Source organism: Capricornis sumatraensis, chromosome 10 (assembly GCF_032405125.1).
Source record: "Capricornis sumatraensis isolate serow.1 chromosome 10, serow.2, whole genome shotgun sequence".
Lineage (NCBI taxonomy): Eukaryota > Metazoa > Chordata > Mammalia > Artiodactyla > Bovidae > Capricornis > Capricornis sumatraensis.
In genome coordinates, this window is record NC_091078.1 from 60604032 (window position 1) to 60616184 (window position 12153).

Here is a 12153-nt window from a genome sequence, read left to right on the forward strand (position 1 = left end):
AGCTTCTGAGGAGACTGCCCAGGACCGGAAACATAGGGGCTAGCAGAGCGCTCCTTTTTATCATGAAAACAGACCTGCTCCTCTTCTCTGGCTCTGAGAGGGTCCCCGTGACACTGAGGGGTGCTTCCCCTCATCTCTCATCCTGGTCGATGGCTTTCTCCCTGGTTAGGTAGTGAACCTCTGCCAGGTGGCAGCTCCCTAGAGCGCCCAGGGCGGGAACTCAGCAAGTGTCCCCAGAGCCCAGTCCAGGACGACTTTCTGAGAAGATGGGCATGTCCTACTCTGCGCCGTCCACCTCGGTGGCCACCACTCCCGGGTGACTGCTGAGGACTTGAAACGGCGTGAGTGCACCCCAGGAATGGAAGTGTTAAATTTTAATGAGTTTAAATGGAAATAGCCACCTGTGGTTCGTGGCTCTCGTATTGGACAGTGCCCATCTGGCCCAGGAAGTATAAACGGAAGTGCCGATGGCACCCAGGCTGGTGGCATAAGTGAAAGAAGTGGGCTGGGTGTAACAAAGACAATGCCCATCTAGGTTTTGTTTTCTCTGGTTGTATTGAGCTGTGCTCAGGGAAGTGTTTATATTCTTGGAAAAACAGCAAAGCAAGTGAGAGTCCAAAGGCAACTGTTCTTCCTTCTCGTGGGAGACACTTCAGGGCACGGTGGAGCCTGCGGTGGACGGCAGAGAGCGTGTCACTGAGAGAGGGAGCCATCCTCCTCTCCAGCTGTATGAGAACGTGGGCCCAGGTTGTGGCTCAGACTTCTCCCTTTTCATAGGAGGCTGGAAAGCTGGAATTTTATAGGAAATATCCTGGTGTTTTGAACATTGGCTCAAATTTATTTAAAACCTCTTAGGCCAAACAAAACACATCTGCAGGCCAGATTCAGCCCAAGGATCCCGGTTTACAAACTCTCCTCCAGGCCTGATTCTGGAGAAGTCCATACCACCTGCTGTGACTGGGACGGATTTAAGGCAGAATCAGGTGGATTTTCCCCTCAGTGGCCCTAATTGGCTCAGGCCCCCTGTTGCCACGAGCTTGGTTGGAATTGGGGGGAAGTGTGTATGTAGGACACAGACCTGCCGCCCTCTCCCACTCTTCTCTGGGGCCGTGTCCCTGGCCTCTGAGCAGCCAGAGAGTAGAAATCTCTGGAAGGCTGGAACAGAATGGCCCAGAGGGAAACTTGCTTTCATTTTTCAGCCTCAATCCCCACTCCCAGGCCTGAGAGCAAAACTGTATGGCCGTTAATACCAAGGCAGCCAGAGAAAATTTCCTACAAATGACAGGGTCTCGAAAATTCCATCTGGTCTGCGGTGTTTCCACACTAGTGCTCTTGTGAGCTGGAACAAAATGGTAATTCAGTCATGGGTGTGGAGAAGGCTCCTGGGGCTGGAAAAGCCCCGACATACGATCACCGTAGAGATTGGAGCAGAGCAACCAGCAGCAGGGAGGGAGGGATAAAGGACGCGTCGTTTAGCCCCTCGGGAGCAGGTCAGGCAGGCATGTGTTCTCAGTGCAGGCGCTAGGAACCCGCCATGGAGGTGACGCCGCGGGTCCTGCTGGAAGAGCACGGTCAGTTGTGCGTGTGTGCCGGTGCTCCAGTCATGTCTGACTCTTTGCGACCCCAGGGACAGAGGAGCCTGTCAGGATCCCTGGGATTCTCCAGGCAAGAATACTGGAGCGAATTGCCATGCCCTTGTCCAGGGGATCTTCCCAACCCAGGGGTCGAAACCACGTCTCTTATGTCTCCTGCCTTAGCAGGCAGGTTCTTTACCACTAGGGCCACCTGAGAAGCCCCATGATCAGTTATGAGTAAACATAGTTATATTTCAGCTTCTATTTTGCTTGTTTTCACACAATAGCTCATACACCTCTCACAGCACTTAGGAGTACTTAGGAGCGATGTTATTTTTTTAAATGATAAGTCACATTCTTTTCCCCACCAGAATGTCACCATTGCTCTTGATGTTTCCCTCCTGCCTGGAGCAGGGCTTGGCTCAGGAATATCTGCCCAGTGCGGTAATGAAGGGTCCACCCTCTGAGAGGGGTGCCGTTAGAATTGCCATGGGACAGATGCGGAAGTGGAGGCCTACGTTCACACAGCCAGGATGCAGTGGAGCTGGGATCAACATCCTCGCAGCCTGGCTCTGAACCTGTGTGTCATCCAGGGGCGGGTGGTAGGTGAGCCTGGTGAGCTGCTGCCTTGCTCCGGGCCCAGAGACAGTAGCCTCATCCACAAGTCCCTGTATTTCCATTCTATTTCCCATGTCAGAAGTTGGAAGGTGTAACTTTTTGCATCCTTTTGTGACATTGTTGGGTAGCATTCTTCTGTATCATTCTCAGATAGAGGAATAAGAGCACAGTTCAGGGTCTTGCAGTGGGGAGCGGAAGGGGCGGGGCGAGGGCGGAATGCAAGCAAGGATTAATACTTTGTAAACACTGTCCTTCCTACACTCCTTGTTTGAGAGTGCTGCTTCCAAGAGATGAACTGTATAACCATCCAACAAATGGCTGAGGTTATAGACAGTTCATTTTAGATGTATCGGAGGTAGAATGGGGGCATAATCCTCCTCCTTGCTAGTTTTGCCTTTTAAAGTCTTGCCCTGGACATACCTCCCTAACTAAAATTTATACTTCCTTGGACACGGGGGAAATCACATTCTTTCAGACCCCGATGTGCCATCATACATTGGTGAGAGACCCAGCGGACGCCTGTCCCCGTGAGAGAGACGGAGTTGATCCACACTTCCCTGCCTAGGAACGCCCTCTCCTTGGCTCCTCTTCCCTTTCCCCACCCCTGCCCCTCCCCCGGTCTGTCCATCAGATACACTTCCCAGGTGCCCCAGTGTCAGGAACACCCAGCGCCACATCTTTGCTGTGGCAGAACTCTAACAGGGCACTGGGGGCTCGCCTAGAAAGCCTGCCTGCCTGGGGCAGGCACTGTCTGAAGTTCCACGTAAGGACGCAGAGAAGCACGTAGCCCTTCTGGCTGCTTCTCTTGGTGGAACCTGGTAAACTATGGTCCAGAATAAGGGATCATTTTGGGTGGAGCTCAATGCAAACAGCATGTGGTCACAGCCAGCCTGGAAAGGGCTTGGGCAGTCAGAGCTGAGGAAAAGGAAATGGGTGTTAGGAAACAAGAGTTTGTGCTGAGCAGCTCACACAGCTGTTAGCAAGTGTGCGGAAGGGGCTGCGGCGTTTGCTTCTTTGTTCATGAACACAAAGCTGCAGGTGGGGGAGGCACCAGTTGACTTTATCCCTTCCAAAAAGGAGAGCTGGGATTCAAGGTGGGGTCGGGGGTCATGGCTCCTGACTTCTAGGAACACCTGATTTTGCCAGGAGTTTCAGTGAGGAGTTAGGGAGGTGACATAGGTAACCGTAAAGGTGGGGACAGGTGAGGCCCTGGGGTTGTAACGAGAGGGCTGGCACTGGGGGCAACTGGGGCGATGTTACTCTTTAAAATTTCTGTGACCAGTGGGAGGGCAGCCACGCTTGCTTTGGAGACGGAATCTGCGGGCTAGGGAGGCTTCCTGCCAGCTGGATGGTCAGCTCACTTCCTTGCCTTGTCCTGCAGGCTGCCACCTCTCCTGACACCCTTCTCCCACCTGAGGCTGTGTGCCCTCAAGGCCCCCAGCTGCCCTTGAGGCAGCTCCCTGACCTTTTACAGGGTCACACATCACACCCTCCTCTCCTTTTTGGATTCTTCTGATTTCCAGAAACTGGGCTTCCCAGGTGGCGCTAGTGGTAAAGAACCCAACTTGCCAATGCAGCAGATGTAAGAGACGCAGGTTCAATCCCTGGGTCAGGAAGATCCCCTGGAGGAGGAAATGGCAGCCCACTAGCAGTGTTCTTGCCTGGAGAACCCCATGGACAGAGGAGCCTGGCGGGCTGCAGTCCATGCGGTCACACAGAGTCGGACACGACTGAGTGCATGGACATACACACACAAGGTGGAAGCTCTGCTGATTAGAAATCTGGTTAATTATCACTGCTGCTGCTGCTAAGTCGCTTCAATCATGTCCAGCTCTGTGCGACCCCATGGACTGCAGCCTGCCAGGCTCCCTGTCCCTGGGATTTTCCAGGCAGCAGTACTGGAGTGGGGTGCCATTGCCTTCTCCAGGTTAATTATTGCTAGTTCTTCCAAATGCGAATGGAGCTAGGTAGGTCTGTGCTCAAACTCTCTTCTCCCAGAATCCCTTGTGAGATGGTCCAGGTGATTCTAAAGACCAGTGGTCTCAGAGGCTGAGTATGCTACGGGAATTTCCCAGCTCTTTGGTTTTATTTGCTGGAGACTAAAGACTCAGCCTCTGTTCTAAGGGTGGAGAAAAATTGATGTGTGTAAATTTCTTTCTTAAGGAATTTTCAAAGGAAATGTTGATCTAGACTTCATTTTTGCCTAATTTGCTCCATCAGAATCTAACTCCCTTGTCAGAACCCCACTGCACTTTGGTTTTTATGCGTGACTTTGTGTCTGTGTTGACAGCCATGTTGGTCCAAGTGAACAGTTGCTGAGGAGTAAACCATTATGGAACATTGCACATCTAAAGCTGCTTTTATTTCACCCTCGCAATCGATGGATAGTGTGACTGGGTGGTGGTTGTTGTTCACTTGCTCAGTTGTGTCAGACTCTGTGCAACCCCAGGGACTGCAGCACTCGAGCCCTTCCTGTCCCTCACGGTCTCCCGGAGTTTGCCCAAGTTCATGTCCTCTGAGTTGGTGATGCTGTCCAAACATTTCATCCTCTGCCACCCTCTTCTCCTTTTGCCTTCAACCGTTCCCAGCATCAGGGTCTTTTCCAATGAGTATGACTGGGTATAAAATTCTAAACCAGAATATATATATATATGTAAATCTAAACCAGAATATGAATTTCTAAGCCAGAAACAATTTTCTGTCAGATTTTGAAGGATTTGCTCAATTGTGTTCCAATATTGCAGTTATGAGACCAGAGCCATTCTGATTTGTTGATTACTTTTGATTACTTGTAGAAAGCCTGTTTTGTTTTTTTTTCTTTTGCTCTGGGAACTGGTAGGGTGTTTCCCCCAATGTTCTGAAATTTCACAGGGACGTGTCTTGGTTTGTCTTCTCCTGGTTTCCCAGTAGCTGAGCCTGAGGCAGAAGGCTTTCGTGCTGCTGTTTCATTGGAGACGAGTGCCATCTCAGTGAACACGCAGCAAAGCAGGGAGGAATGCTATGAGGATCCATTACTGATTAAGCTGGCTGCTGCTAGTGAAGTGAAAGTTCCTCAGTTGTGTCCGACTCTTTGCAAGCGCATGGACTGTTACCCGCCAGGCTCCTCTGTCCATGGGATTCTCCAGGCAAGAGTACTGGAGTGGGTTGCCATTGCCTTCTCCAGGGGATCTTTCCGACCCAAGGATTCAACCCAGGTCTCCTGCATTGCAGGCAGACTCTTTACCGTCTGAGCCACCAGGGGATCGCAAGTGCTGCTAAGTGCAGTTGATTGCAGGATCCTATAGACCTACCAAGGCGCTGCACAAACTGAATTCAGGACCGCTTGATTTTACGCACTGGATTCGGTCTCCCAGCGATCAAAATTGGCTCCACTTGACCTGAACGTGAAAGTGAAGTCGCTCAGTTGTGTCCGACTCTTTGCGACCCCATGGCCTGTAGCCTACCAGGCTCCTCTGTCCATGGGATTTTCCAGGCAATAGTACTGGAGTGGATTGCCATTTCCTTCTCCAAGGGATCTTCCCAACCCAGGGATCGAACTCGAGTCTCCCACGTCGTAGACAGACGCTTTGCCACCTGAGCCACCAGGGAAGACCTGAGTTTGCCCTATATTTCCAGGTTGTGTACTCCTGGGTACCACACGCCTACTAGTCTTGGGGCCTGGGGGAGGGGCCCGTGAGCGACAGAGCACCTGAGGTTAGGCTGTCAGGAAGTGCCTGTTGGTGGCTTAGAGAGCCTCAGGTAGCCCCTGCTGTGGAAGCTTCCACTCTTATTGTCTGCAGCCACAAGCTGTCTCCAGGACCTCAGGGAAAGGCCAGATCATCCGCAGGGTGGATCCATCCAAATGCAAATGAGTGTCTGTGTCTGGGCGGGGAGGGAATTGCAGACAACTGGGTTCACTACAGTAGGAGTCCTGCTTTCAGCCATTTTCTTGGCTACTTGGGTAAGGCCTTCGCCACTCACTCACCTGTGTTCTAACTTCCTGAATTTTACCTAATCAGTGCCTCCTGTCCAGTTCTCTTTATCCTTATCAGTTTGTCCCTTGAAGATAAGAGCTTTTTCAGTTCAGCTCAGTCGCTCAGTCGTGTCCGACTCTTTCGACCCCATGAATCGCAGCGCGCCAGGCCTCCCTGTCCATCACCAACTCCCAGAGTCCACTCAGATTCACATCCATCGAGTCAGTGACGCCATCCAGCCATCTCATCCTTGGTCATCCCCTTCTCCTCCTGCCCCCAATCCCTCCCAGCATCAGAGTCTTTTCCAATGAGTCAACTCTTCGCATGACGTGGCCAAAGTACTGGAGTTTCAGCTTCAGCATCATTCCTTCCAAAGAAAGCCCAGGGCTGATCTCCTTCAGAATGGACTGGTTGGATCTCCTCGCAGTCCAAGGGACTCTCAAGAGTCTTCTCCAACACCGCAGTTCAAAAGCATCAATTCTTCGGCGCTCAGCCTTCTTCACAGTCCAGCTCTCACATCCATACATGACTACTGGAAAAACCATAGCCTTGACTAGACGGACCTTAGTCGGCAAAGTAATGTCTCTGCTTTTGAATATGCTGTCTAGGTTGGTCATAACTTTCCTTCCAAGGAGGAAGTGTCTTTTAATTTCATGGCTGCAATCACCATCTGCAGTGATTTTGGAGCCCAAAAAAATAAAGTCTGACACTGTTTCCACTGTTTCTCCATCTATTTGGCATGAAGTGATGGGACTGGATGCCATGATCATTTTCTGAATGTTGAGCTTTAAGCCGACTTTTTCACTCTCCTCTTTCACTTTCATCAAGAGGCTTTTTAGTTCCTCTTCACTTTCTGCCATAAGGGTGGTGTCATCTGCATATGAGGTTATTGATATTTCTCCCAGCAATCTTGATTCCAGCTTGTGTTTCTTCCAGCCCAGCGTTTCTCGTGATGTACTCTGCATATAAGTTTAATAAGCAGGGTGACAATATACAGCCTTGACGTACACCTTTTCCTATTTGGAACCAGTCCGTTGTTCCATGTCCAGTTCTAACTGTTGCTTCCTGACCTGCTGTTGTTTTTGGTGAGGTTTCAGAAGAGTGGAGAGGAATGGCCGGTGTTTCATCCACCATGTCTAGATGAACAACAGCTTTGCTCTTCTACATTGAATTGTTCAACTCCAAGCCAGCCCCCACCTCAGTTACCCAGCATCTGACAGAAAGCCCAGCTTAACTCACCTCTGAAAGCCTTGGCTTTGAAAGCAGAGGCTTTTTATTCTCTCTTGGGCAGGAAGAGGCCAACTTTCCAGGTTTACGTTCTTGCGTGGAGAATGGTGGTGAAGACGGAAACAACTCTTGTTCTCTGAGGCTTCCGTAGTAGCAGGGACAGAAGTCTGGTTCATACACTGATGTAGTCAGCTGGACCCAGGTTTGCATCCCACCTCTGCCGCTTAACTATGAAGCTGTAAGGACGTGACCTGAATTCCCTGGGCCTCAGTTTCCTCAATGCCTGGCATGAACAGTGATGCCTTCCCTACAGGGAGGTTGCTGGGAGTAGACGAGCTGTCATGGGTCAAGTAGCTGGCATGGACCGGGCACAGGAGGTGCTCCATCATGTTGGCTACAGACGACGTCATGGAGCTTCCTGGAGGGAGGGCCTCCATGCCTCCAAGACGGTTCCATACCTGCCGCAGGCTTGACTGCCCAGCTCCTTCCTCATCCTCTTGAGCTCCAGACCACCTGCTGGGATGGACTCTATGCCCCATGGTTGTCTGGAAATGTCCCATGACACCTGCCATAGCAAGGTCCCTTTATTTTTTATTCAACCCACAGACTGCCCATCTGATAAACTTGCTAAAGGCAAAATTAAAGGTTGAATTTTTCTATTTCAGAGTCCAAGGGTTTGTTGTTGTTGTTTAGTTGCTAAGGCATGTATCACTCTTTTGTGACCCCATGGAGCTGCAGCCCACAAGGCTCCTCTGTCCATGGGATTTCCCAGGCAAGAACACTGGAGTGAGTTGCCATGCCCTCCTCCAGGGGATCTTCCTGACCCAGAGGTCAAACCCATGTCTCCTGCATTACAAGCAGATTCTTTAGCTGAGAAGCCTGATTCCAAGGGCAGCTTTGTCATAGCCCTTCTGAGGACCAGTCTTCAAGGCATTTTATGGCTGAGCCCTCCTCTGCTCATGGCAGGCATCTCTCCAGTAGTGTTTAACTGTCTCCAGGGCTCCATGGCCGATGTGCAGAAGTCACACTGGGCCCGCAGAACTGGAGCCGGAGACTGCTCTTTGGCCACTTGAGCAAGTGGTGGCATCAGTTTCCGAGACCTCCTCACGCTCCTTCCTCTCAACCAGCTGTGAGTTACCAGTCCTCAGAGTGCTATGATCCAACCATTACCGCTGTGCACAGATGGAGCGAGTAAGGTGAAGGATAGTAACCTAAAGAAGGTGCTGGAGATGCAAAGTGCTGCGGGGATTTAATAATCCTGGGGTTAAATAATAGCGCTGAGTAATTGCTATCAAAATACATGCAATGCCCTGGTTTTAGCCCTTTATTAAAATTCACCACAACTCTTTGGGGTCAGTACCATTGTCATACCCATTTTTCAGGTGAGGAAACTGATGTTGTGTAACACACTCATTAGTGGTGGAGCCAATGTTTGGACCAAGAGAGTCCAGCTCCTCCAGGGTGTCCTTCAGGACTCTGCCTTTCTTTGCTAAGTACTCACCGAGGGAGAAGGCAGCCCATCATCTCCTGTGTCTCACCTGGGATCAGGTTCCCAGCTCATGTAATGAAGAGACACATCCAGAAATTCCTCGGGTCTTCTAAAGCCTTTTCCTGGAACTGGCTTCCCCATGTCATCTGGGAGCATCAGGAATGCTTTTGGATAAGCACTGAGGGCCTTAGCTGATCCTTCCGTCCTATGTCCCCATATTCCCAGGCCTGGCTCCTGTGTGCTGGGAAAGCGCTTGGGATTCTGAAAGAGTTGGAATCCCAGATCTTTTATTAGTTGGTATGCCACCTGGCGCAAATGACTAAGTCTTTCCGAACCTCAATTTGTTCATCTGTAAAATGGGCATGGTGAGAATTCCTCCTTCCTTTCCAGGGTTGTGAGAACGTCTAGAAACAGCATCCTTCTCGCCATGTAGTGAAAAACACTAAACAAGTGTGAGATGAGTGATGTGGTGGAGTGTGTGTGGAGGAGAGCACAGCAACCCACTCCAGTATTCTTGCCTGGAGAATTCCATGGACACAAGGGCCTGGAAGGCTACAGTCCATAGCATCACTTAGAGTTGGACACAACTGAAGCAACTTAGCACAGCACATGTCTTCTTTGGAGAAATGTCTGTTTAGATGTTGTGCTCATTTTTTTATTTTTTATTTTTTGATATTGAGCTATAGGAGATGTTTGTATATTTTGAAGATTAATCCCTTATCAGTTGTGCCATATGTTAATTTTTTTCTCCCATTCTGTAGGTTGTCTTTTCATTTTATTTATGGTTTCCTTTGCTATGCAAAGCTGTTAAGCTTAATTAGGTCCCATTTGTTTATTTTTGTTTTTATTTCCATTACTCTAAGAGATGGACCCAAAAAAGGTATTGCTGCAATTTGTGTCAAAGAGTGTCCAGTCTGTGTTTTCCTTTAAGAGTTTTATAGTATCTGGTCTTATGTTTAGGTCTTTAATCGATTTTGAGTTCATTTTTGTGTATGGTGTTAGATGTTCTAATTTCATTCTTTTCCATGTAACTGTCTGGTTTTCCCAGCTCCGCTTATTGAAGAGACTGTCTTTTCTCCATCACATATTCTTGCCTCCTTTGTCATAGATTATTTGACCACAGATGTGTGGGTTTATTTCTGGGATTACTGTCCAGTTCCATAGATCTGTATTTCTGTTTTTGTGCTGGTATCATACTGTTTTGATTACTGTAGCTTTGTAGTATAGTCTGAAGTCAGGAAGTCTGTAAATCTTAACTTCTGCAGTTTCAAATTCATCATGTTAGTACATACTTTGTGAGATTTTGAGTGTGCCTGGTACATGGTCTATGCTTGGTGAGTGGCTGTTGTTAATAAGGTCTGCTATATTCACTTCTCAAGTCAGATATGTCCAATTTCCTGGCTATAGTCTTCAGAATGCTTGAGCTGAAAGGCACTCTGGCACCATCTTCTTTTGGAAGGGGCAAGAGAACCACCTGCGTGGTTCTGAGATCAAGCCCTAGACCTAATTTGAGGATAACATATTATTAGAAACCCGCTTCTGATGTTACCTCTCAAATATGCCCAGATTGGAGTGGGTCAAATGGTGGCATTTTCTAACTGATATTCTTCTATTTATTAAAGTAGGACATGAGACACAACAAAGTTATTTTCATTTTGAAAGAAAAATAAATATAGCCTGAAAGCACTTTATTTTCCCTCAATTTAACCAGTGCAAAAAGGCTGCCACCTAGCATTGACCTCACTCACGCCTCGTTTTACACTTGAGCTGACCAGTCCCAAAGAGCTAAGCCTTTGAGAGCAGGGCCTGCCCCTGGGGCCCTGTGTGGTCCTGGAATCAGGGCTGGGGCAGGGGCTGTGGCTGGCAGCCCCCTTCCAGGGTGACCCGGCTACTAGGTCACTGGCTCTGGAGCCAGTCGGCCTGGGTTCACCTCATGGCGCTTCTGTCTGTGAGCATTGCTGCTGCTGCTGCTGCTAAGTTGCTTCAGTCGTGCCCAACTCTCAGCGACCCCATGGACTGCAGCCTACCAGGCTCCTCTGTCCATGGGATTTTCCAGGCAAGAGTACTAGAGTGGGGTGCCATTGCTTTCTCCGGTCTGTGAGCACTGGGTCCCCTCAATTCTCTGTGCCTTGTTTTCCTCACTGTAAAATGGGATAATAATTCTCATATCTACCTCATAAGTCTGGCATACAGATTAAATGAGTTAATAGAAGTAAAGTTCTCCAAATAGTTGGGACTCATAGTGAACACTGAGTAAATGTTAGTTATCATTCCTTTGGGTTTCCCCCCTCCTGGAGACTGGCTGGGCCAGAAATTACAGGGGCAGAAGTCCTTTCTTATCTTGAAGATGCTGATGTGGAGGGAAAATCACAGCTTGCAAAGGAGCTGAGCAAGGGGCCTGGCGGGATGGTGGCTTAGGAGCTAGGCAGCCTGGGGTTCTGCCCACAGTGGAACAAATGCTTCCAGCCTCCACGGCCCAGAGATCCCCTGGGAGAGGGGCTCTGTGTGGCTGGAGGGTCCAGTGAGCCCTGCCTGCCGCCTTTGCCCCCAGAGTCTTGTGCCCGCCCAGCTCTCCCTTCCTGGGGTTAGATTCTGAGTTCAGCCAAGGGAAGCAGAATTTGAGCAGGTCCAGCCCACGGTGTTACTCACAGCATCAACATGTGGTTTTAATCCAGCCCTCTGAAAATATGCTTATGTATTCCCTCTCACCCTGGCCATGGTTTTGTTATGAAAATCATTTGGCTGATCTTTAAAAAACTGAAACAGAAATTCCACATTGCAAAATCTCTGCCAGTCTCAGCCAGAGTCTGAGTCGTGGTGAACCAGCAATCAGCCAGGGGGGTTGTGTCGTAGAGGGGAGAGGTCGGGGGACACAACTGAGGGGGCTGACACTCCTTTGGTGGAGACTAAACCAGAGCCAACTTTGATTTTTATCCGTCCCCTCCCCGCATACACGTACATCACATGGCTTCTCTCCACCCATTCTCCCACCCAGGACGCCTCCACCGAGAAGCACTGTACAGGTGCTTTGCGATACTGTCTGCTGTGAGGGGGAGAGGACCATGCGGTCTCTATACTCTCCCCACTGGCCCTGCCCTGCATGTTATGCCATCCGCCACGGCAGTTCAGCACAGGACCGGGTTTTTGTCATCGTTTTTTGACCTCTGGGAGTTGAGAAAAGATGGCTCTGCCTCCATCCCTGGCAGCCGGTTCCTGTGACAGCCCTGGGATGTCAGGGTTCACAGCAGGACATTCTGGGAGGTGGTCTGGGGACAGGATAAGTAGGGCCCCA

At 49.8% G+C, this 12153-nt stretch overlaps 1 protein-coding gene across 1 annotated transcript in view; it reads left to right on the forward strand.

The window, feature by feature from the left end:
• Nucleotides 1-1534: 1534 nt before the first annotated feature.
• The window catches only part of GASK1A (golgi associated kinase 1A), a 35479-nt gene continuing 24860 nt past the window's right edge, over nucleotides 1535-12153 (forward strand). The window contains exon 1 of the mRNA XM_068983102.1: nucleotides 1535-1571. Coding sequence (XP_068839203.1) covers nucleotides 1535-1571 — 37 coding nt within the window. The remainder of the gene's footprint in view (nucleotides 1572-12153) is intronic.